We start from the raw sequence: 26,695 nt of genomic DNA, 5'->3' as shown, positions 1-26,695 counted from the left end.
ACTGTGGGCAGATGAAGGGGGAGAACGGCATGAAACTGGGGACAGAGATGGAGGGGGGGACATGAAACTGGGGGCAGAGGAAGGGTGTATATGAAACTGGGGGAGAGATGGAGGGGGGGGCATATAATTTACTGGTGATTGTAGAAGGATTATACTGTGTGGGAGCACATGAAAAATGAATGAGAACAGGCGGAGTCAACATAAAAGTGGGTGGAGCTCAATTTGCCGCGGCGCGCAGTCCAGAGTTTTGCCCCTCTTTCTACTCTTCAAAAGTTGGGAGGTATGGCGTTGGTGACGCACACTCCTGCGTGACGTCACTCGCTTCATCTGCGACACACAGTCTCTCGACTCCCCCCACCTCCTTTACTAGGGAGCCCACTGAGGCTCTGTCGCCCAAGGGCCCATAAAAACCTGGAGCCGGCCCTGATCTCAATCAAACAGAAAACGTTTAAGCAGCGCCATATATAGCCAGCTACTCCTGCATGGTAACCTTGGGGAGCTGTCTTCTGGCAGCAAGCCAAGCATTTGTTTTTCTTGCACCCATCCTGGATGCAGGCGCCATCTTATCATATAACATTTCAAGCATAAGCAACTATATCTAGCATTCGGCGTTTAAGGATAACAAGGTTTTTCATACATTACAGGATTATAACCTTCACAGTTGTCTCCAATGGTTGGCTAAGAAGTTAGATCACCATTGATCTGCGTATTATCCTCTATCCTATGGATAAGGAATATCTTGCCTTTGTGGGACTACCCCGTTATGCTAAGGTCCCATATAAAGGAAATGTTTTTATTGCAGATTTTGCTGCAGTTTTATTAGCCAAAGTTAGGAGTGGCTACAAAAGGAATGGAAGAGATATAGGAAGCATATAGTCATTTCTCTTCTGTTAAATCCACTTCTAAATGTAGCTGAAAAAAAAATGCAGCAAATTCTGCAACAAAGCCCTGTTTCCACAATATGTGGCTTTAGCCCTAATGTCACTCACTAGAGTGCTTTAGGGTAGTGCCTCCTTTCTTAGTAATCTTGGCTACATGAGTAGGTTAACAGGTGAAAGTCCATCTCATGTCCTCAGGTACACGTAGGTTATATATAACGCTAGAAAGCCAACAGTGCGCTGAATTCAGCGCTGTGTCGGCTTTCCCGTTATGTGCCCTGGGGCAAGAGATATTGGTGCAGTTACTAGTATCTCTTCACTGTCAGAAGGGCGTTTCTGACAGTATAGCTGAACTGTGAGGAACGCCCCCTCCTGACAGTCTGTCCATAGCTCTATACTGTCAGAGGGGACATTCCTTACCGACCAGCGATGATGCTGAGTGGTGAGGTACTCCCCCCAGTACTTGTTTATGGACGAGAACTGTCATTTGAAGTTCCTCACCGCTCAGCGTCAGAAAGTCCACACAAGAAACCTCTGTGGAGTTTCTGCAAAAAGCATAGCAGGAAAAACTTTTTTGCTGCGGGACATTGTGTTAGGTCTTATCTTTATAGTGTGATGTACAGTATATTGAGATGTTAAAGAGGACTTCTCATCTCCTGGGGCACATGCGGTTTAATACACAGCTAGAAAGCCGATAGTGCGGTGAATTCAGCGGTACCATATCTCTTCACTGTCAGAAGGGCATTTCTAAATGTCAGTCAGGAACGCCCTTCTTCACAGCAGCGCCTATAGCTACTGTGTATAACCAGGGTTGAACCTGCCCCTTTCGCCGCCCGAGGCGAACTACAGAAAGCGGAGGGGGCGGAGCAGGGGGCGTGGCTTAGCGGAGGGGCGTGGTGAATCTAAGGGGCAGGGCTTAGCACCGTTCGCCGGCAGACAGCAGGCCCGGAGACTGCCTGCTCTCTGCCTGAGCGTGAAGGGAGGCTGCTGGAGCAGCGCTGTTCCAGTGGCCTCCCCAAACCACCGCTCGGTGCTAAGCCAGTCCAGGACAGCTTGTCCTGGACTGGCTTAGGTTAGCAAAAATGCCGCCCTCCCTGAGGCCCTGGCATAGCGCCGCCTGAAGCGCTCGCTTCAGGTGGCCTCATGGGAGGTGCGGCGCTGTGTATAACCTATATCAATTTATTTTTTTCCACAGTGTTTTTCACTGAGCTTTTGTCCCCAGCACCCCATTATTCTCCTGCCTGTGTCTGTTCGGTCTCATGGCCTCATTTCTGGAAATCCTGTACCTAAATAGTCTCAGCGATCATATGAGGTGCAGGACTCCCAGCAAGGAGGCATCGGCACGAGACTGAATGGATACTGGTGGCAGACAATGGAGCACCGGGGACAGGTGAAAGCGCTTTTTATTTTATTTTATTTTTTATTTTACACCTCCCGCCCGGTACATGGGTTGCTCCAATTTGTGGACAAATCTTTAAAGGATTTATCCTTCTTTATAACATTGATGGTCTGTCCTTAGGATAGGCCATCAATATTACAACTGTGATGATACAACAGCCAGGACCTCTGCAGATCAGCTCTTCCAGGACAGCGTGGCTACAGGTAATGGTAACATTTCTAGGAGCCATGCTGATCACTTTCCATACAGTGTGTAGCAGTAGGTTTAGGTAGTGCATTGTTGCACATCATATGGCGGGTGAGCAGCATGGCTCCCGAGATGTTATTACCTTTAGCCGCTCTGTCTCAGTAACGATGGTCTGCAGGGGTCCTGATGGTGGGTCCCTAGAAACAATTCCACTGGTGGGCCCTAGACACGCCAGTCCGACACTGTGTGTGTGTGTGTGTCTCAGTAACCTAGGGGCAGAGATGGAAGGGGAACATAAAACTGGGGGCAGATGGAGGGGAGGGACTTGAAACTGTGGGCAGATGGAGGGGGAGGGACATGAAACTGGGGGCAGATGGAGAGGGGAACATGAAACTGGGGACAGATGGAGGGGGAACATGAAACTGGGGGCAGATGGAGCATGGGACATGAAACTGGGGGCAAATGGAGGGGGGACATGAAATAGGGCAGATGAAGGGGGATATGAAACTGGGGGAGAAATGGAGGGGGGAGAAATGGAGGGGGGGACATAGATGAAGGGGGCACTTAAACTGGGGACAACTGGAGGGGGCATTAAACCCTGGAGGTAGTTGGAGGGGGACCTGTCCGCCTCTAGTTGCCCCCAGTTTAATGTCACCCTCCAGCTACCCCTACGGTTTAATGTCCCCCTGTAGTTGCCCCCCATTTAATGTCTTGCTCCAGCTGCCATTAATTTATTGTCCCCTTTCAACTACCCCCACTGTTTAATGTCCCCCTCCAGCTGATCCAGTTTCATGTCCCCTCTAGTTTCCACCAGTTTAAAATGGGGCACCAGGAGAGGGACTTAATACTGTGGAACAGTTGGAAGGGAACATTATAATGTGGGGACATATAACGTAGGGGTGACTGTAGGAGGATTATACTGTGTGGGGGTACATGAAAAAAGAAAGAGCATGGGTGGGGTCAACATAAAAGTGGGTGGAGCTAAATTTGCCACAACGCGCTACGTATGCCGCACATTTTGTCCCTCTTTTTGTTCTTAAAAAGTTGGGAGGTACGGCTACGCCCCTGACTCCTGGCTCAGGTTTTTGTGCTTGGACCATACACAGAACATGTGTGACTGCTGCAATTAGTTAGTTAGGATTAGTTACATGACATACTATAGCCTGCACTGAAGAATCGTTAGACAATAGCGCACCTTTCTCTCCTACAGCAAAGGCCTATAGATAGATAGATCTTGGGTGGGAATTCCCGCTTAGACTAAGAGATTTGGTATCCAGTTTCATGCATACATTTAGGGGCTTTTTACTTTTTTTGAGGCCCCCTACACAGTGGTTATATCTCTGTCTTACTTACATCTTCCATACATGTACATGCTTTAAGTTCCTTCCTTGCACTATTATAAAGTCATACTTTCATTCAGAGGATGTGAAACCCCCATAATATACATTAAATGGAAAGTCTCTCCTTTACTTCAAACATATCTAATAAAGTGTAAAATAATCCCCCTCCTCATCCCCCATCAAAGACAATACTATATAAATCCTTACCTGAAAGGTCCCTGTGACCACGATGAGGATGGATATTATAGGAGCAAAGTACATTGTGTCTCTGTGGAAGAAAGAGTAAAATGGGAGTAAACGTGTACATGCCATACAATCTAGAAAACAAAACATTCTGGAGAAAATGAAGTCAAAATCTGATACTCAATAGATAAAGAAAATCTTCCTTGTCAAAAAAATTCCTCCCCCTCTGACCTGTTGTTGACTGGCTGCTTTTGAATAGAAAATGTTGCAGGCGCTTCATAAATGTAGTGTCCCTTTAAATAAAATTAAACCACGCCTCCAAGCTCAAAGTATTTACCATGGAGGGAAATATGCTTAAAAAATGGCGGCCAGGCGGCTCATTATCCGTATGTGTCTCAAGCCTCATTGCCGCCTTCCTTGTCAGTGAGTAGTGGGTGAATTGTATATCCTTCTGATGTCATCAATGCAGATTAACCCTTTCACTCCATACGTTAATAATTTACTAATGAGATATTACGGTATGTTACACACGGCTAACACATCACACTTTAGACAGCCAAAATGGCTGTTTCTGGTCGTTTCAGCCATTCACTTTAAAAAAAAACGTTCTCAATGGCTGTCAGCTGCAGTCAGCCAAAGATAAAAGTGTATGGCACGATAATTAGTCATTTTGCGCAGACTCAGTACACTGCTCCCATGATTGGTCAAGTTTAGCTGTAGGAAAGATCCCAAAAATCAATCAAGAAAAATCAGGAAATAATTCATTTCTCTTTTTACTTTGTCTTTCAAATAAGCATATTCACAATCGGTGGTATGGAGTACATTGAAAGTAAGACATAAGATATCTATCTGGAGACCTTTAAGGTTGTGCCCCATGTTGCTAAATTGCAGACGAAACCCCCGTAGCAGAATGGCCATGTTTTATAGTCCCTGCAAAGTGGGTCAGATTCTGACTAATCCCATCAACACGTTGCAGAAAAAAATCTGCAGCGGAAATGCTGCAATTTAAAAAACGTGCGCATTTTTGTAAATCGTAGCATGCCAATTAGACCTACGAAAGCACTGGCGTTTTCCGTATAGGTATAACAGAAGAAGAAAGTCCTCAAGGGAAAACTGTGGACTTTCTGTGAAAAGCGCTGTGGAAAAACCTCTGATGCAGCACCCTACTACTCCATCTATGTAACAGCCAGTAAGCCTGAGGACAGGAGCTTTGTACTCACATTGGTCTTGTGCAGTTCTCCAGCTCCCAGATGTAAGTTCTATAGAGCCTTGTGCTGTAAAGCTCTTAGAGTCATGCCAGCGCGCAGCGTCCCTCTGTCACACTGACTGTGTGTCTATAGCAGATCAGGTTCACTTATAAAAACACACTTATACAGAAACTTACCCCCTGCACCTATTGGTTATTACATGTTTGCAGTTACTCAATCCAGTACTTCTAGTCTGATTCATGACTGTGTGAACAGACTATTGATCAGCATGTTCAGAAGAAGACCTTATCACACAAGTCTGAAGATGAAACTTGTTGCTTGTAGCTTTATATAAAGGGGTACTCTGGCTTCAGTTTATAAATGTTTTTCTATGTGACATGAGAGATAATAAATAGAGATGAGCGAACATTGGGAGCCTGGATCGTATACGCCGCGTTATTTTGCTGCCGTGATTTTGTTAGGTTGCTTTTACATGTAAACATATACTTGGATTGGTACAGAAAGTATAATGGAAAAGTTTATTATTAGAGATGAGCAAACACTGTTCGGATCAGCCGATCTGAACAGCACGCTCCCATAGAAATGAATGGAAGCACATGGCACGCAGACTTTGCCGGCGGCCGGCCGCTTAACCCCCCCGCGTGCCGGCCGCTTCCATTCATTTCTGTGGGAGCGTGCTGTGAGCGTGCTGTTCGGAATGGCTGTTCCGAACAGTGTTCGCTCATCTCTAATAATAAACTTTTCCATTATACTTTCTGTACCAATCCAAGTATATGCTTACGTGTAAAAGCAACCTAACAAAATCACGGCCGCAAAATAATGCGGCATATACGATCCAGGCTCCCATTGAAATCAATGGGAGCTTTTATGGCGCGCAAAGTCTCACACGCCGTATACGTGCCACATCCCGCGGCACATTACTCTGTGTGAATGCACCCTAATTTACGGCTGGCCATACACGATAGATTTAGTAAGGATGTGATGGCTCTGTCTGATTGATCTGAACTGCCTGATCAGGGGGATAACAAGACTGGTCAAAAACAAAAAAATACAGTGGGGAGAATTTACTAACTCATCTACATCAGAAAACGCAAATGTGGTGAATTTTTTGTGGACAGATTTCTTGCTTCAAAGATACGCCATATTGTTCCTGCTACAGCCCGCTCATCACTTTTCACAAGTTGGATACCTCAGCCCGACATGGTTTCTATAGTGTGAGTTCTACCTGAAATCTACACCAGTTCCTGACTGGCACAGATTTCAATGCATAAGAGAGTGTGTGGGTATCGACTGTATGTATAGCAGTGCTGTGTGAATATAGCATACTTTAGTACTATCTGCAGTAGAATTGGGGCTCAATAGTTCTGCAATCCAGCTGGTCACCTGCTGTACAACGTGCACTGCTGCAGTACCTAAACCATACCTCCCAACCGCCCCGATTTCTGCAGGACATTCACGAATTTGGTGTCCTGGCCCGCGGTCCCGATCGGCGGGAGGTATGTCCCGATTTCCAGAGGACGCTGATGAGTTGAATACATAGGCGATTAAAGCAGGAGCTGTCACAGCTCAGCTCCTGCTTTAACGCTGCGCTGCTGCATGTGTAGGCGCGATGTGAATACGTCACATCGGGCCTACAGCTATGTGAGTGGAGTGAGTGAGCGTAGAGAGAGCGGCAGGGAGGCGTTGGAAGGTGAGTATCAGTGTTTGTTTGTGTTAAACATTGAGGGGAACATAATATAGGGGGCCTATGAAACTGGGGGCAGATGAAGGGGGAGAACGGCATGACACTGGGACAGATGAAGGGGGCGGGGAGAACGGCATGACTGGGGCAGATGAAGGGGGTGGGAACGGCATGAAACTGTGGTCAGAGATGGGGGGACATGAAACTGAGGACAGAGATGGAGGGACATGAAACTGGGTGCAGATGAAGGAGGGGGAGAACAGCATGACACTGGGGCAGATGAAGGGGGGGAGAACTGCATGACACTGGGGCATATGAAGAGGGGGACGGCATGACACTGGGGCAGATGAACGAGGTGGGAACGGCATGAAACTGGTCACAGATGGGGGGACATGAAACTGGGGGCAGATGAAGGGGGGGAGAACGGCATGACACTAGAGCAGATGAAGGGGGGAGAATGGCATGACACTAGGGAAGATGAAGGGGGGGAGAACGGCGTGAAACTGGGGGCAGAGATGGGGGGACATGAAACTGGGGGCAGAGATGGGGGGACATGAAGCTGGGAGCAGAGATGGGGGGACATGAAACTGGGGGAGAGATGGAGGGGGGGAATATCATTTACAGGTGACTGTAGGAGGATTATACTGTGTGGGGGCACATGAAAAATGAATGAGAATGGGTGGAGTCAACATAAAAGTGGGCGGAGCTAAGTTATTAAGTTAATATTTTGTCCCTCTTTCGGCTCTTTGAAAGTTGGGAGGTATGCCTAAACCCACTATGCATTGTACGGCAAGTCAGCAGTGTGGCTCTCTACATGTTAACATTACTGGTTGCCACACTGTCGTGGAATCAGGGGCGTAACTACCGGGGTAGCAGTGGTAGGGCCCGGGACATTAGGGGGCCCGGTGGCAGCTACTACCGTTGCAGATATTTTTGTTTTTTAATAGTCCATTACCTGCTGGAGTAACCCCAGCAGGTAACAGGCCCTATTTACTTACCGATCCTTGCTCCTGCTCACGGCTGCTGGCATTTCTTCTTCTGCGGAAGTCTTCTTCAGTAAGTCAGGCCGGGGGCCTGCGAACCCCACAAACATTTTCATTATACTTGAGGGGTCTTTTCAGCAGGGGCGGATCCAGGGCCGGGCGAGACGGGCAACCGCCCGGGGCCCCGCACTTAGCGGGGCCCTGCGGTGCCGCCGGGACCTAACAAAATGGTCCCGGTCGGCATGTCCCGATTCCAACTGAGCTCAGCGTTAAAGCAGGAGCTGACAGCTCCTGCTTTAAACGCCTATGTATTCAGCTCATCGGCGGTAGGACGCCAATGAGCTGAAAATATAGGCGTTTAAAGCAGGAGCTGTCACAGCTCAGCTCCTGCTTTAACGCTGAGCTCCGGCATTTGTAGCCGCGATGTGATGACGTCATCACATCGCGGCTACAATATGTGTATGAGGGAGAGAGCTGCGGGAGAACGAGGAATGGTGAGTGTGTGTGTGTGTGTGTGTGTGTGTGTGTGTGTGTGTGTGTGTGTGTGTGTGTGTGTGTGAGAACGGGAGAACGGCATGGCACTGGGGCAGATGGAGGGGGAGAACGGCATGACACTGGGGCAGATGGAGGGGGGAGAACGGCATGACACTGGGGCAGATGGAGGGGGGAGAACGGCATGACACTGGGGCAGATGGAGGGGGAGAACGGCATGACACTGGGGCAGATGGAGGGGGGAGACCGGCATGACACTGGGGCAGATGGAGGGGGGGAGAACAGCATGACACTGGGGCAGATGGAGGGGGAGAACGGCATGACACTGGGGTAGATGGAGGGGGAGAGAACAGCATGACACTGGGGCAGATGGAGGGGGAGAACGGCATGACACTGGGGCAGATGAAGGGGGGAGAACAGCATGACACTGGGGCAGATGGAGGGGGAGAACGGCATGGTACTGGGACAGATAGAGGGGGAGAGAACAGCATGACACTGGGGCAGATGGAGGGGGGAAAACGGCATGACACTGGGGCAGATGGAGGGGGGAGAACGGCAGGACACTGGGGCAGATGGAGGGGGGAGAACGGCATGACACTGGGGCAGATGGAGGGGGGGAGAACAGCATGACACTGGGGCAGATGAAGGGGGGAGAATGGCATGACACTGGGGCAGATGAAGGGGGAGAATGGCATGACACTGGGGCAGATGAAGGGGGGGAGAACAGCATGACACTGGGGCAGATGGAGGGGGAGAACGGCATGGCACTGGGACAGATAGAGGGGGAGAGAACAACATGACACTGGGGCAGATGGAGGGGGGAGAACGGCATGACACTGGGGCAGATGAAGAGGGGGAGAACAGAATGACACTGGGGCAAATGAAGGGGGAGAGAACAGCATGACACTGGGGCAGATGAAGGGGGGAGAATGGCATGACACTGGGGCAGATGAAGGGGGAGAACGGCATGACACTGGGGCAAATGAAGGGGGGGAGAACGGCATGACACTGAAGCAGATAAAGGGGGTGTAACGGAGCAAAAGTATACGTCCTTCCTCCGGAAAATATCTTGAATCAACAGGGACGCAAGAGGTCGGGAGACAACAGCAATTTATTGTAATCCACAAAGTTAGTAGCCGGCGGCGGTCACATCAACCGTAATAACAATAAGTCCACAGAAGTCACAATCCAATGATAGCTTTGGTTCCTTGGTCCTGTAACTAAGTCCTGGCTCTCTGCAGAGCTGTGCACAGGCCGGCTAACACATACTAACTCCAAGCTACAACTATATACTAAGACTGTTACTTCCTCTATCTGTGGGTGGGAAGGGCTGAGTCACAGATCCTTCCCCCCTCACCTATACCAAGGAGAGCAGACTCCCTGTCTACTATGGACAATGCACCATCCAACATCTTCTTGGAGACACTGATCAGATTATCTCCACCCATTGTCCTCACTGGTCCTCACTAGTTAGAGGTATTTGCATACAATGTGCTAACACACTAGACCCGAATCAGCCAACTACACACTGATGTTTACAACAGGTTAGAGAATACATTCCACATGAAATATATATTACACATTGCCTATAGTATAGACTCTAACCATCCCGTGACAACCCCTCCCCCTCTCAAAACATGTGCATGACACAATTGGCCTACACAGGTAAATTGGGGAATGCACATCAGTCTCTATAGCTCATATGTCCTCCTGCCGGGATAACCCATCCGCGTTCTGGTGTTGGTTCCCTCGGCGGTACTGAATGGTAAAGTTGTAGGGTTGAAGGGCTGGCATCTGTCAGAAAATCCGGTGGATCCATGTTGGCTTCTCCCTGAGCTTGGCTTCGGGTCACTGCTCCCACAAAGTGGCACTGTAGATTTCCAACATCGTTGCCTAACAGAACATCGGCCGGCAGCCCGCTCATCACACCAATTGTGCATCGTTTTGGTCCATAACCATAGTCGAGTTCCACGGTAGCTTTAGGAATACGTCTTTGAGTACCCCCTGCCAACTTGATAGAAATGCCAGGACCCTCCTCTAGGGCCTCGGGTCGCACAACTCGGGGGTCCGCTACCGTTAGGAAAGCTCCCGAGTCCCGGAATCCAACAACTGTTCGGCCATCCAGTAGGACCTCCTGCAAGTGCTTCCTCTGAAGGTTTGCGGGATGTGTGGCGGAAGGCTGAATCCCATAGACCCCTGGAGGTGGAACAGATGTGTCATTCATGGAGTCATCTGGAAATGGGGCCAAACTTTCTGTCCTAGGAGTGGTTCCCAGGTAGTGAATAGGCCGGGATGCCACGGTGGCCCGTGCCCCCATGTTAACAGGGCAACTAGCTTGCAAATGTCCAGGCCGCCCGCACCCAAAACATCTGCGCTCTAGCATTCTTCCAGTAGGTCGTTGTCTAGGGACAGGGTTGTTCATAGCTGGAGGCCGATGGGCTGGGGCAGGGGTAGAGGGGGAATTGTAATCCTGAGGCCGGACACAAAAGGTGGGTGGCTGGCTGAAGGGTGTCTGGCGGACTGTGGTAGTTTTCCGCTCCTCTGCAAACAACCTCTTCCACTGCGGCTTGATGGTCAGGCCCTCATCTGCAAGGGAAGCAGCTTGCTCCACTGTGGCTGGGTTCCGTTCCAGCACCCACTCACGGATCTCAGCGGGGCACTGGGAAAAGAACTGTTCCTTAAGTATGACTTGGAGGATCTTATCGACTGTGACAGCCTCCTCTCCTTCTAGCCAGCGCTTGCATGCTTGCTTCAACTTGTGGGCGAACATGTGGAAGGAGCTTCCCCCATTGTAAGACAAAGAGCGGAACTGAACTCGGTAGGTCTCTGGAGTGACTGCATAATACTTCTGCACCGCTCTTTTAATGGCCTCATAGTCCCGCTGATCACTAGGGTCCATGGCTCTGAGAGCTTCCGCAGCCCCATCTCGTAGGTGCCCCACCAGATACCGGACCCAATCCTTCTCTGGGACTTCCATCAGGCGGCACTGGTGTTCGAAGTCCTGAAAATATCCATCAACATCCCCAGCCGCTTCATCAAAGGTCTTGAAGTGTTTATGGGAGACATATGGTGGTTCTCTCACTGTTGGGCTGGGGGTCGACGTTTGATTATAATTCCGCGTAGTTATCTCAGCCATTCGCATTTCATGCGCCATTCTTTCCTTTTCATGCGCCATTCTCTGTTCCTCCTTCTCCGTTTCCTGAGCCCTCTGTAACGCTCTACTCCTTTGCTCTGCAGTTGCTTCTAGCCCCAGCACTGCCAATTCCTCCTCATACAAAACAACCCATCTGCTCTTTTGGGTCTGTACCTGCCACTCCCGTATCTCTCCAGTCTCCTGGGGGCAGCCCTCCTCATGGTCGCTTTGCAGGGTCATCTCCTCCAGTGCCTCGATCAGTTGCTCTTTCGTTCTTCCCTGATAACTCAGGTTTAGTTCCCGGGCCCTTACTTGTAGACTTGCCATAGTCCAGTTCCTGTATTCTGAGGTTGTGGCTCCATTAATCGCTGGGCTGCTGTAGTCCATCTCGCTGTCCGCTGTTGATCCCACCGCTGCCACCAGTTGTAACGGAGCAAAAGTATACGTCCTTCCTCCGGAAAATATCTCGAATCAACAGGGACGCAAGAGGTCGGGAGACAACAGCAATTTATTGTAATCCACAAAGTTAGTAGCCGGCGGCGGTCACATCAACCGTAATAACAATAAGTCCACAGAAGTCACAATCCAATGATAGCTTTGGTTCCTTGGTCCTGTAACTAAGTCCTGGCTCTCTGCAGAGCTGTGCACAGGCCGGCTAACACATACTAACTGCAAGCTACAACTATATACTAAGACTGTTACTTCCTCTATCTGTGGGTGGGAAGGGCTGAGTCACAGATCCTTCCCCCCTCACCTATACCAAGGAGAGCAGACTCCCTGTCTACTATGGACAATGCACCATCCAACATCTTCTTGGAGACACTGATCAGATTATCTCCACCCATTGTCCTCACTGGTCCTCACTAGTTAGAGGTATTTGCATACAATGTGCTAACACACTAGACCCGAATCAGCCAACTACACACTGATGTTTACAACAGGTTAGAGAATACATTCCACATGAAATATATATTACACATTGCCTATAGTATAGACTCTAACCATCCCGTGACAGGGGGGATGGCATGACACTGGGGCAGATGAAGGGGGGGAATGGCATGACACTGGGGCAGATGAAGGGGGGAGAATGGCATGACACTGGGGCAAATGAAGAGGGGGAGAACGGCATGACACTGGGGCAGATGAAGGGGGGAGAACGGCATGACACTGGGGCAGAGACGGGGGGGAAATGAAACTGTGGGCAGATAAAGGGGGAGAATGGCATGAAACTGGGGACAGAGATAGAGGGGGGACATGAAACTAGGGGTAGATGAAGGGTGTATATGAAAATGGGGGGAGATATAATTTACGGGTGACTGTAGGAGGATTATACTGTGTGGAATCACATGAAAATTGAATGAGAATGGGTGGAGTCAACATAAAAGTGGGCGGGGCATAATTTGTGGCGGCGTGTCGCAGTAAATTAGGCCCCGCCCACTTTTGTTCCCTCTTTCTAGTCTTCAACAGTTGGAAAGTACAGGTTAGAAGTGCGAAGACCCCCAGTAAGTAGGGCCCCGCCAAAGTCAATTGCCCAGGGCCCCGCAAACCCTGGATCCGCCACTGCTTTTCAGACCCCCCAAGTATAACGGTCAGAGGACAAGGAGGGTTAAAGAAACATAAAAAACACTGTCACTTACCTCTCCTGGCTTCCTCAGGCTTTCAGCCCTATTTGGTGACGTCACAGAGGTTACATGGGCCAGGGCCTGCATCCTTATCTGTTGCAAAGCAAGCTCTGACTCAATTGACATCTCTTCCATTATTGAAGATGGCCGACATCACCAGGGAGTGCGCTGGAGCCAGGGAGAGGTAAGTAACAGTGTTTTTTATGTTTGTATCCTTCCCTGGGTCTCCAATTATTATACTCCAGAGTATAATAATGGTTCATGGTTCATGGTGTTGGGGACATCAATGGGTCCTTGTCACAGAGTATGTTGCAGAGCTCCAAATTAATTAATTAATTAACAGGCCTGGAGAATTCACACACAGTCACACACTGCTCGTGGTGTATCAAGTGTAATTCTGATTTATTGTTACAGGGAGTCAATATTTATACAGACAAAAGCAGGTTGGACTTGACATGATTGGTTATAACATAAGCTGTGGCACATGACTATTGGATAAGGTCTGCATCTTATTATTACACTCCAACCTGGGATGACCTTTCTCATGGAATCTAAAATATTTATGTAGAACACTATGCTAAAAAAGAGCACTGCCACAGAAAATGTTTAGCAAAAAATATATAAAGCTTTATTTAAATACATTTTAAAACATATATAAGACAGAAATAATGAATGGGGTGATACAACCAAACAGAACAATGAAGGCCCAAGATGGAATACTAATGGTTGATGAGGAATAAATGACACTTACATTACATATATATAAGGATATGTGAAACATCCATAGTTTCTAAAGTGCATATATAACATATAGTTTTTTAAAGTGCAAATATTCTGTGAAATAACATGATACCAAGTAGTAAATTACCTATGGGTGGACCTTCATGTAGTGAACGCGCCCCGACGCGCGTTTCGCCACTACCGTGGCTTCGCTTTTTTAGCATAGTGTTCTATTTATATTGCTTTGCCAATTTTTGCCCTATATTTAGTTGTGTATACTTAAAATATTTATGTGTAAACCAATATCTTACACTAATTCTAGATGTATATCACAGCAAGAGAGATAATGATCACATGCTGGTCTGACGGTCAACAGGTTATTCTACACACACCCTCAAAGATGAGACCCTTACAACAGATAAGGAGTTATAACCCAGCCATTAACATTCCACACGCCTTATCCCCTAAAAGGGTCTCTTAGACTCTAAACTGACATCCTTATGAAGCTTATATAAGAAAAAGCTTACAAAATGGCTGACAGAATACAAGATGGAAGATGTGATCCTAACAATGGGTAGTCCACAATGGGGGAAAAATACTAAGTGCAGGGGCCACTATGTGGCATAATACTGTTTGCAGGGGCCACTATGGGGCACAGTACTGTGTGCAGGAATGCAGGGGGGGGGGGGGCGGCATGTTAAAAGTTCACCACAGGGCCCCGCCATTCCTAGTAATGCCACTGTGTGGAGCAGCTGCTCTGTAGGGTCCTTGTTGTCAGATTCCCACAAAAATAATATTGTTGGGCTATTCTTACTATAGACCATTAATATTAGAAAGGTCGACAACCCCTTTAATAGTCCCCATTAATTTTTCACACAGTTTAACTACTCCATCAATGCTCCCACACAGAGTATTGGCCCCATACAGTATAATGGCCCCATCAGTGTCCCCATATAATATAATGGAAGATTATGAATGATAATCTGTTTTCCCTTAGCCCAAACAGCAGCACAACTGGGGGTATTTCTGCCCCTGTGAGCTGTTAGGACAGGTGGAACTTTTAATTAACTAACAGCTTTAACCCCCTATAAGAGGCCGCAAGACCTCCTCCCCCCTGTGTTAGTACCAAAGTATACAAATACAATATATACAATGACAAGGATCTCGGAGGGAGATCCCAACAGCAGCACAACTGGAGATTTAGCAAGTATCGCTATTACCCTAGGGTGGGTGATCCTGGCAGGCTGATGCCAAGACAGACTGTCCAAACGCTGTGGAATCCGCCGCACGCCAATCCAGCCTGTAGTGCCTGGCGAAGGTCAGCTGTGAACTCCAGGAAGCAGCGGCACATATCAGTTCCAAGGAAAGGGAACGTCTAACTGCCAAGGATGTTGCCACCGCTCTGGTGGCGTGGGCACGGACAAACTCAGGTACCGGAAGGTCTTGAGCACGCAGGGAGCAGGTGATGGCCTCCTTGATCCATTTTGACAGTCACCTTCGATGCTTTGACACCTCTATTGTGGCCAAACACATTGATCAGCAGATTTTCTGATCTCCGGAAGGAGGCTGTGCGGTCCAGGTAGATCCGCAGTGCTCTGACCAAGTCCAGCTTGTGCATCTTCTCTTCCCACTCGGAAGTGGGGTAGGGAAAGAAGGCCGGTAAAGAAATTACCTGGTTGATATTCTGAAGTGAAGGTACCTTTGGCAAGAATCCTGGGACAAACCTCAGCTGTACTCTGTCCGGGAAGAAGGTTATAAAGGGTTCTGAGGCCGCTAAGGCCTGTAGTTCTCCAACCCTTTTGGCGGAGGTTATTGCCAACGGAAAGGTAATCTTGTATGCTAGGTACTTCCAATCCACCTCAGATAAAGGTTCAAAAGGGGTAGCGCAGAGCCCCTGTAGAACGGCAGCCAGGTCCCACCGGGGGACTGGAGGTTGTACCTGGGGGCGGAGCCTGGCGGCCCCTCTTAGGAATTGCTTGATTAGAGGATCTTGTGATAGCCGAGTCTCCAGGACAGCGGACAGAGCTGAAACTTGAACCTTCAGGGTGGCTGGTGATAGTGAGTCGCCCCGGCTCGGCCTATGTAGATTCACGGTGCGAGCAGGCCCGACACCGGGGGCGGCAGCGCCTTGAAAAAGGGGAGTTTTAAGCAAAAATGGATTAAAGAAAAATAAAGAAAAATAAAAGTTTGTCGTGACGCCAGTTGGGGTTTCGGCTTGAGGTGAAGCCGGGCACTGTAGATAGGGCCTCTGGGAATAGGTGGTGATGCAGTGCCAGATGTTATACCCTCCCCAACCAGGGCAGGTCCCAGGGCCAGATGATATAGGTGAGAAAGGGATGATTTCCAGGAGGAGTAACAGAGGAGCGATGAAAGAATACAGTCCAGACAGGGGTTAACCAAACACTTACAGTTTACTTCTGTAGTCAGCAGGAGATAACAGATGTTACAGGAGGATTCACCTTGCTTCAGTATAGTGAGATGCCAGTCTCCCCTTTTACCACTTGTATGATTCAGCCTTCCACTGCTGCTCAAACTCTCTAATAGGTTTCCTCTGGTCCTGGGTTCCAGGAGCTCAAAGGTTAATTGCAACTGGGTAGATACCTCTTCTGGACAGCAGGTAACGCGAGTTCTTTGGGATGCTGGATACACTCACCCCAACTCTGTATGTTACTGAGCCTTCAGGAATCTTGCATTCACTAGGCCTCGGTCCAGTGAGTTTCTCAATTTTCTAAGTGTTTCTCACACTAGTTAGGAATTGATGGTCCTATCACTGCAGCTCCGTGCCTGTGAGGTCTCATCTCACCTCTGCAGGTCTCCGGCCTCCTGTGCTGTTCTATCACACCATGAGGCTGCAGCACACACTGCACCTCCACACACCTGCTCTTTCTCTTGCACACTCCTGCCCTCTCTGATCTGGAACTGAAAAAGAGACCCTCTTCCAGTCTGTAGCTCCACCCCTTTTCCTAAAGGGACAGTGTCTGTGGAACTTTGTGTATGCTAACAGGTTGACTGGATCTCACTATACCTTCACAGTACACAGTATAGATCACATAAGATGACATTTGTAGTGACACACTCTGTGGGGCGCTACAATAGCCCCCTCTCTAGGCCGTCTTGTAGGAATTCTACAATTGAAAATCGGAGGGAGAGGTGCCCTCCTCTAAGAGGTTGCAACACCTCTCTTCCCCCCCCGCCACCTGTCCTGTCCGCCTAGGAAAGAAAAAAAACACAGGGGGGAGGAGGTCTTGCGGCCTCTTATAGGGGGTTAAAGCTGTTAGTTAATTAAAAGTTCCACCTGTCCTAACAGCTCACAGGGGCAGAAATACCCCCAGTTGTGCTGCTGGTTGGGCGTAGGGGCAATGGTCGCATCAGTGTCCACGTATAATATAATGGATTCCATCAGTTTCCCCTACACAATAAAAGTGACCTCCATCTCTTCCACCATCAGTGTCCCCATTACAATGGCCAGTTATATATAGCTCAGTACTTACCTCTCTTTCCCCAACCATGCTCTCTCTCTCTCTGCGCTGATGTGACATGTCATATACATCTGGAGCAGGAGGGGCTGAGGGATCATTTTCTCCCCATTATGCAAATGAGCAATATTTTTAAGGGCCCATTCAAACGGAGTAAACGCGCGTGTATTTTGGCAAAATACTCATGTAAAAAATACACGTGTAAAAATAAGACTCCCATTGACTTCAATGACATTTTACACATGTATTTTGATGTGTATTTTGACGTGTTTTTTACACGTGTAAAAAAATGTCATTGAAGTCAATGGGAGTCTTATTTTTACACGTGTATTTTTTACACGTGTATTTTGCCAAAATACTCCGTGTGAACGGGCCCTAACACTGGGTCAGTTGGCTGCATCCCAGCCCTGGTCTCCTGGGAGAGTTGGCAGGTATGAATCTGCCTAATTATTGTTAATCACAGTCAATGCAAGGCCTAATGCACACAACTGTGTGCACAGTCAGTGTGCTAGCCGTATTTTTCATAGCTAGCATGCTGATCCATTAATTGCTATGGCTCCATACACACCACCGTGTATTTTCATGGTCCAGTGTATGGGGTTGTGAGCCATGAGCAAAACTCGAGACACAGTCTATTCCTGTCCATTTTGCAGATAGTGCTCATGGGTGCTACATGGATGACATGTACCGATCATTTATGGCTGGCAGCACGCACTCGGTCGCGTGCATGTCACTTAACGGTGAATTCAGATGCTGTGTGTGGTCTATGTACTATGGTCCATTTGAGAGTCACATTTCTCAGACAAACATTGCTCAGTGGAATGAAACTCAATGCATCATAATAATCTATTACTGATCCAGTGGCGTAACTTGGAATGGCGGGGCCCTGTGGCGAACCTTTGACATGGCCCCCCCCCCATACCATCCCAACTGACGCCGAAGACCTCGACCGACCCCCTCCTCCGCGCTCTATTATGTCACTTAGTAAGCCCTGCACACAGTATTATGTCCCTTACTGGCCCCTGCACACAGTATTATCCCCCATAGTGGCCCCTGCACACAGTATTATCCCCCATAGTGGCCCCTGCACACAGTATTATGTCCCTTACTGGCCCCTGCACACAGTATTATGTCCCTTACTGGCCCCTGCACACAGTATTATGGCCCATAGTGGCCCCTGCACACAGTATTATGTCCCATAGTGGCCCCTGAACACAGTATTATCCCCCATAGTGGCCCCTGCACACAGTATTATGTCCCTTACTGGCCCCTGCACACAGTATTATGTCCCTTACTGGCCCCTGCACACAGTATTATGCCCCATAGTGGCCCCTGCACACAGTATTATGTCCCATAGTGGCCCCTGCACACAGTATTATCCCCAATAGTGTCCCCTGCAAACAGTATTATCCCCAATAGTGTCTCCTGCACACAGTATTATCCCCAATAGTGTCCCCTGCACACAGTATTATGTCCCTTACTGTCCCCTGCACACAGTATTATCCCCAATAGTGTCCCCTGCACACAGTATTAACCCCAATAGTGGCCCCTGAACACAGTATTAACCCCAATATTGTCCCCTGCACACAGTATTAACCCCAATTGTGGCCCCTGCACACAGTATTAACCCCAATAGTGGCCCCTGCACACAGTATTATCCCCCATAGTGGCCCCTGCACACAGTATTATCCCCCATAGTGGCCCCTGCACACAGTATTATGTCCCACTGTGGACGCCCATAAACAATTATTATACTCTGGGGTCTTTTCAGACCCCAGAGTATAATAATCGGAGACCCGGGGAATAAAAGCATTAAAAAAAAACACTGTTGCTTACCTGTCCCCCAGCTCCTATGCTGTTGACCGCCGCTCATGTCCTTCTTTAATGACGTCGGACGTCACATGACCTGGGAAGCATGCCGGGTTCATGTGACGTCAGAGACGTCAGACAAAGTAGGACGGAGGCCTGGCAGGATCGTGGAGAGGTAAGTAACAGTTTGTTATGTTCCCTTACCTCTCCGGTCCGCCAATCATTATCATTATCTTTGCAGACCCCCGAGTATAATGATAGTCTTTGTGGGGCCCGCGGTGTCACTTACCGATCCCGGCCCAGCCAGGATCGGCAAGTGAATAGGGCCCGTAATGGCCTATTTAAAAAAAACCGCAGCGGTAGCGGGTGTCACCAGGCCCCCTAATGGCCCGGGCCCTGTGGCAGCCGCCTCCGCTGCCTCTACGATAGTTACACCCCTGTACTGATCCAGGAAATGTAGCCGACACACAAGGACCGTAAAACCTGAACTACACATGGGTGTCTGAATTCGCCCATAGGCTTATATATATCTCCCATCCGTCCTGGATTCAGCAGGACAATCCCAGATTCTGGGTCCTGTCCCAGTATCAACTCATCTGCATCCGGAGGACACAGAGGAGTATGAAGAAATATATATGAATAAATAAAGAGGCTCTGGCATGTAATACAAAATAGATTTATTATCCATAATCAATCTTGAACACAATTTACAATTTGCCAACATTTATGCACACCATATTGTCCTATAGTTTGCACTTTCCAACTCCGACTTCATCCTAAACTGGCCCCAATTCCAACTCCTCAGCCCAAGTAACATATATACTAACCAGGTGGTATAGGGTGCCTAGTATTGACCCATAAAAAGTGATAGTGATAATAGTATTGTACAGATGGCATGCTACAGTATGTCATTGCTCTCCACTGAGGCTTCTTATAATGGTGCTTTCTGGTTGTGTTTTCCCAGTTGATGACCATTAAGTATATGGTTTCCTGTATCCCCCGCTGTCCTGCAGATATCAGCGCATGTTGGGAGTAGTAGTTTCACAAGAACTGGTTGTTTATATGGTTGTGCTGGAAATGAGTGAGAGTTCAGTGATCAGCTGCGGCTATGACATCAACCACTGTCTAGGAAAAGGAAACTGAGTGGGTGCAGATTCCTGTACAGTATTTACAGTAGAAGTGTGTATCTGCACCTCCCCATGGTTAACCCCTGCACTCCACACGGTCCAATTCCCAACAGACAGAATATATAAACTGTGATACAGTCAAAGTGAAAATACAGAATAATATTAAATATAGGGCATTGACAGAGGTGGTATCCCCTGCTTCTGATGACTGGAGACGCTCAGCTATACTGGTCACATACTGATGGCATATCTCAGGGATTCTGCAATTTAACACCACCCTGATGTCAATCATGTGATCTAAAAACATAGTGTGCACTGAAACTACAGCATCTGAATGTCCTGCATGCTGCTGAGGAGAAGCTATAGCATCCACAGGAGGCCCTTCACACCCTATATAAACTATTATGCTCTAGCTCAGTCTGACACATGATGGAGAATAAGCACTCAATACTAGTCAGACAGTGTTAACTATTAGGAGACCCCAGTAATGGAGGGGGAAGACTGGGTGACATATAAAGCAGGCCAATAAATGCTAACATGGCTGGAAATGGTAGCTGTCACACAATTCCTGGAGCACAGACATTATATGGAAGGATGCAGAGAAGGTAACTTTGACCTTTAGGCCGGGGCCCCGCATGGTGTAAACGCCAAGGTTTGGATGCAGAAAAAAACTGGCATTTTACAGTCCCTGCAAAGCGGATGGGATTCTAGCAAATCCTATTCACATATTGCGGAAAACTCTGTGATTTCCAAAACAACTTCGTTTCAGTTTTGGAAATCACATGTTGATATCTACGGAAATGCTGGCGGTTTCCCTATAGGCATAAATGAAGCGGAAAGTCTGCAGAGGTAAATGCTTCATACTTTCTGTAAAAAGTGCTGCGGAAAAAAAAACGCAATGTGTTTTCCCCCACAGTTTTTCCTGCAGCCCTCTACATGGGGCCTTAGCCTTGAACTCCTAGTCCACTCAACACCCAAGCTCCTGGTTACAGGAGATCACTGGTTATTTTAAAGCAGACCGCGGGCCACATCCCCTCATAGCTAGTGGAAGTTTGTTCAAGGACCTGTGATTATATCATCACTGCCTATCACCAGGATAGGCTATGACTCGTTAGTGGGCGGAGCCACATGGGACTCTGCTTGATGCAAGCTGCCAGCAATGGAGGCTGCTGAATGATAAAGAGAGAAGAGACAGCATGTGTGAGCAAGAGGGGGGAACTAGGAGCAGATGTAGGGGGGCAGTTACACTGAATGCACATGGAGGGGGTACATTAAACTACTAGGGGGCAGATGTTCAAAGACCTGTGATGATGTCATCACAGCCTATCACCAGGATGGGCTATGACTCATTAGTGGGCGGAGCCACACGGGACTGTGTGCTTGATGCAAGCTGTCGGCAATGAATGCTGCTGAATGATAAAGAGAGAAGAGACAGCATGTGTGAGCAAGAGGGGGAACTAGGGACAGATGTAGGGGGGCAGTTACACTGAATGCACATGGAGGGGGGACATTAAACTGGGGCAGCTGGAGGAGGATATTAAATCATGGGGGGTAGCTGGAGGGGGACATGTCCCCCTCCAGCTGCCCCAGTTTAATGTCCCTTCTAGTTTCTGCTAGTTTATACTGGGGCACCAGGAGAGGGACTTAATACTGTGGGACATTTGGAGGGAAACGTTATAATGTGGGGTGTATAATGTTAGGGTGACTGTAGGAGGATTTTACTTTGTAGGGCACATGGGTAAAATGATTGAGAATGGGCGGAGTCAGTGGGGAAGTGGGTGGAGCTAAATTTGCCACGACGCACATGGCCGTCTAGAACCGTTACAATTTCTCATGTGGCCACATGGGAAAATTAATTGCCCACCCCTGTTTTAAAGGGTGGTGTTAGGGACTCCTCTATATTATGCAATATGAAGCCAAACATGAGACATAGACATGGAGCCATTCTATGTCAGCCGTGAAAAGGGCATAGATTGAGTAGGTGGAAGTTTCTATAGTGCAGGAGGGGGCGTAATATAAAGCGGATTCAGCACAACTCTAAAACTGATGACACTTCTATTTAGATAGAAAACCTGTTATAAGGGCATTCTAGACTGCAATGTATTGTGTGATAAGCAGCACACGCTAGAGCCCCTTGTACACAATTATAAAAACATGGCTGATATTCGAAAACAGTGTCACGTCTGTCCATAGGTTGTGTCCTGCATTACAACTCAGCTCATGCAAATATATATATACACAAACACGTGAATAAATTGTGTATAATTGGTGGCTGTGCCAACAGGGCATGGCATAGTATGGTATCACATAGTTGTGACTATGTGGTGCCAATGGAAATGATTGACTAGAACTATCATTTAGCATCTTATGGCAGCCATATATTCCGGATAAGTATTTTTATTTTAAACAATTCAAATTGCTTAAAATGAAGGAATCCCAATTCAATTACATAAATAATAATTCATATACACAGGGATTGTACTAAGTAACCCCTAAAACTTGATTTCCATTTCTTCATCTCATCCATTGAGTACTTTTCACATTTGCAGGTTATGAACATCCCAGAAGCCCCTGAGACTATCTGCAGTGTCTATAGCACCCTGTGGTCTGTGGCTCCTGACAATAGAAGAGCTGTCACAGTGATCCCATGAGCGTTGCAGCAGCTTCCACGTTCCCTCTGTTCATCAGTATAAGCTGCTGACTATATCCTGGGAGTTGCTTAGTTCTGTAATATGAACTTTACCAACTTGCAGACGTATCTATTAAAAAGTAACACAATTAATGGGACGTTTTACTACTGCCATTCACACAAATGATAGGACACAGGCTTCATGCTGCAGACGGCACCTGAACTTGCCCTACATTCACTGAATGATTTTACAAGTTTGCAATAAATTAAACCGAACAAACGAACAAGAATAACAGAAAACTGCTGGTGAATTCTAGGAATGACGATTCTTCAGTTCACATTTCCTGTAAAGACCTATATGGTGGTTTCTACTCTCTCACGCCTCTCCCTTCATTTGGGCAAGACTGCAGGGTTTATTTTACCAATGTGATATAGCTTATCACCCAGCTCCCATACAGTCCCGAAAGGCAAAGCTGATATGTTACAAAATATATCTGCCAGTTTATAGCCAAAGCTAAACGTTGCCCAAAAACACAGCTGTGGCCTCGTCCTCTGTTTTTATAAGTCTCTTAAAATCCAGATTAGAACAGACTGTTTGCTTCCATCCAGCTTTCCTAGAGTTCTGTACAATAAAGTGGTGCAATACATCCTATCCTCATCCGCAGTCACTGGATCACTAGTCAGTAGAGATGAGTGAGTAGTATTCGATCGAATACCTCCCCTGCATAGTTATTGATGTAAAAAAAAGTGCCAGGGAAGGTGGGAGGGGCATCAAATTTTTACTGCGTTTACCACGTGGTATTCGGCCGATTACACCAATAACTATGCAGGGGAGGGATTCGATCGAATACTACTCGCTCATCTCCACTAGTCAGGGGTCTATGCAAACCCTAATGCTTGTTGTCAGTGTTATCCTAAGGATAGGCCATCAATGCTAGAAACCAGATAACTCCTTTAATTTCTTCATTTGTGGAGTCATTTAGCTTTAAGGACAATTTTATTTAATTCTATATTTAATATATGAAAAAAAAAAAAAAAAAAGCAGTGCGTGGACGAAAAAGATGTAACAAGACATTATATATCTACAGTATCTCACAAATGTGAGCACACACCTCACATTTTTGTAATTATTTCATTACTAGCAGTTACCCGCGACTTCGTCTACGGGTTGGCGGTGGCGCCGAACCGCTTATATTTCTTGTCCCCCTATCGGTGCCCCCAGTATCTTGTCTCCCCATCTCTTCCCCTAGCTTCATGCCCCCCCCCCCCATCTCTGCTCCCAGTTTCTCCCCCCCCCCATCTCTGCCCCCAGCTTCATGTCCCCCCTTCTCTGCCCCCGGCTCACTTCATCTGCCCCCAGTTTCTTGCCCCCCCTTCTCTGGCCACAGTTTCTCCCCCCCTATGTCTGCCCCCCAGTCTGATGTCCCCCCATCTCTGCCTCCAGCTTCATGCTCCCCCATCTCTGCCCCCAGTTTCTTCCCCCCATCTGTGCCCCCCCCAGTCTCATGTCCCCCCATCTCTGCCCCCAGCTTCATGGACCCCCCATCACTACCCCCAGTCACCCCCCCATCTCATGTCCCCCCAGCTTCATGAACCCCCACCACCATCACCAGTAACCCACGTGTAGTAGCACTCAACTTTGTCTCTATCTGCTCCTGTGTGTGCTGGCTGCCTGCATAGACTTCTCGTGCAGCTGGCTGTGTCGAGTATGTAGCAGATTATGTAGCAGAGCTCCGGCGTCCTAGCAACCACACCAGGGCTTACTGTGATTCATACAGGACAGACAGGCAGCAGGAGAAGTGTATGCAGACAGGAGCGGAGGAGAGCACGGTGAGTGTTACAACACGGGGTTCGCTGTAGGGGGGGGGGGGGGGGTAATGAAGCTAGGGACCTGGGGACACCGACTGGGGGACAACCCCCCGCCCAGGACACCCCTCCTCCGCTGCACTGACCTGTATCTGTTGGGTCGGGTGCAGAAGCCTCCTCCTGTGTGTGGCAGCCTGGCATAGATGCGGCTCCAGGACCTTGTGGGCGGCCGCCATGTTGTTCTTTGTGTCACTGCCAATTCGGCACGCCCACATTGAGTCCTCAACCTATGGTGCCGCAGCCCTGGCTCTATAGCCCGCCCACATCTGCCATGCACCAATAGGAGGAGCGTGCAGAGACCAGCGCTGGCAGAATGCCAGCTTCTATTGCCGAGCCCGGAGGGGTGTTTGGAGGGTGACGGTGGCGATTTGGGGTGAGTGACCCACTTTTAAAGTAGCCTATTGCACCTTCCTGGGAAATATGTAGGTGTGTGTGAAATGTCACCCAAATCCATTCAGCCGTTTGGCTGTGATTGAGGAACAAACATCCGAACATCCAAACTCACAAACATTCACCTTTATAATATTAATAGGATATATTTTCATGGGATAACACTGAAGATATGACACTTTGATACAATGTAAAGTAGTCAGTGTACAGCTTGTGTAACAGTGTAAATTTGTTATTCCATCAAAATCACTCAACACACAGCCATCCCCTGAACCCACCACCGAAAGCTGTGCATTGCTCCGCTACAGCTGCTGATCTTTATCAGTAGCCATATTGGAACTGTAGCTCGGAGCTGCACAGCCCAATTACCACTGATGCCTCACAACCAAATCAAATCAAATAGGCTTTATTGGCACGTCCGAATAGATGTTTGGCATTACCAAAGCTAGTAAAGTGTGTGGGGGGGGGAGTTGGAGTCGGGGTCAGGAATGGTGGGTATGGGGTGGGGTGGGGTGGTTGATTTGGGTATAACAGTCCGCGGAGTCTCATCTTCCTCTTAGTTGGTGGCCACTATATGGGGAAGTGGGGCGGGTGGTTTGGGGTATAACAATCCGTGGAGTCTCATCTTCCTCTTATTTGGTGACAGATGGACACGTATTGGGCAGCGATCTCCACAGTGGCCTCTTCTTCTCCCAGTAGGATGTAGAGTTTCCTCTTCTCATCTGCAGATATGAAGTCTGGGATGTGGGCAGAGTCTTTGGTAGTAGACGGCCCTCACAGCTGAGTATTTGGTGCAGTGTAGCAGAAAGTGTGTCTCGTCTTCTAGGGCCCCCTGATCACAGTGCTGGCACAGTTTGTTCTCCCGTGGCTTGTACGTCTGCCTGTGTCGCCCCGTCTCCATCTCCAGGTTGTGGGCGCTCAGTCTATACCGACTAAGGGTCTGTCTGTGTTTGGGGTGGCGTATTCTCTCCAGGTAGGTGGCCATGGTGTAGTCTCTTTGCAATGACTGGTACACGGTGAGTTTCTTGGAGTTATTTATTGCGCTTCTCCATTCCTCGATGTACCACTCTCTGTCTCTCTCAATTACTCCTTTTATTTGAGCCTTGTTCATGGCATGTTGGGGGTTTTGGCTTGGCAGGTGGCTGATGCTTGGTTGGGGGGCATCAGTTTTTCTCGGGGCTCTGTGGCTCAGCCAGGCTTGGTGGTGGTAAGAGCCAGGACTGCTGCCCTGTATGTGAGTCCAGAATGTTAGCACCCTCTTCTGGATGGTGAGCCATAGGGGGAGTCTGCCTAGCTCTGCCCGGCATCCCATGTTGGAGGTGCTGTGGTGGACATGGAGGAGGTACTGACTTTGCATATCCTCCTTGGGGGCTATAATCCACAGTTTGGGGAACCACTTAACACCAGGCATGTTACAATCCCTCACCAACAATTAACTGAAAAGGACATACAATAAATGATATCCCTGAAAAAGAGGCTCCATTTACCCAGTGTCAGATAAAGTAATGGTTTGTTGCAGTAAGCAAAAGGGCCCATGAGGAGGGTGGATGCTAGGATTTCATATGCAAACAGC

The 26,695-nt window shown here is 48.2% G+C and overlaps 1 protein-coding gene across 1 annotated transcript in view; it reads right to left on the bottom strand.

The window, feature by feature from the left end:
* The window catches only part of LOC142209114 (uncharacterized), a 35,331-nt gene extending 17,997 nt beyond the window's left edge, over nt 1-17,334 (bottom strand). Inside the window, exons 1-3 of the mRNA XM_075278054.1 lie at nt 17,317-17,334; nt 15,260-15,509; nt 4,011-4,120 (exon numbers count right to left, since the gene is read on the bottom strand). Coding sequence (XP_075134155.1) covers nt 4,011-4,120; nt 15,260-15,509; nt 17,317-17,334 — 378 coding nt within the window. The remainder of the gene's footprint in view (nt 1-4,010; nt 4,121-15,259; nt 15,510-17,316) is intronic.
* Between the last annotated feature and the right edge of the window lie 9,361 nt (nt 17,335-26,695).

This window comes from Leptodactylus fuscus, chromosome 6, assembly GCF_031893055.1.
Source record: "Leptodactylus fuscus isolate aLepFus1 chromosome 6, aLepFus1.hap2, whole genome shotgun sequence".
NCBI classification, from domain to species: domain Eukaryota; kingdom Metazoa; phylum Chordata; class Amphibia; order Anura; family Leptodactylidae; genus Leptodactylus; species Leptodactylus fuscus.
Note: the sequence above shows the minus strand (reverse complement) of the source record. Positions and strands in the feature narration are given on the sequence as shown.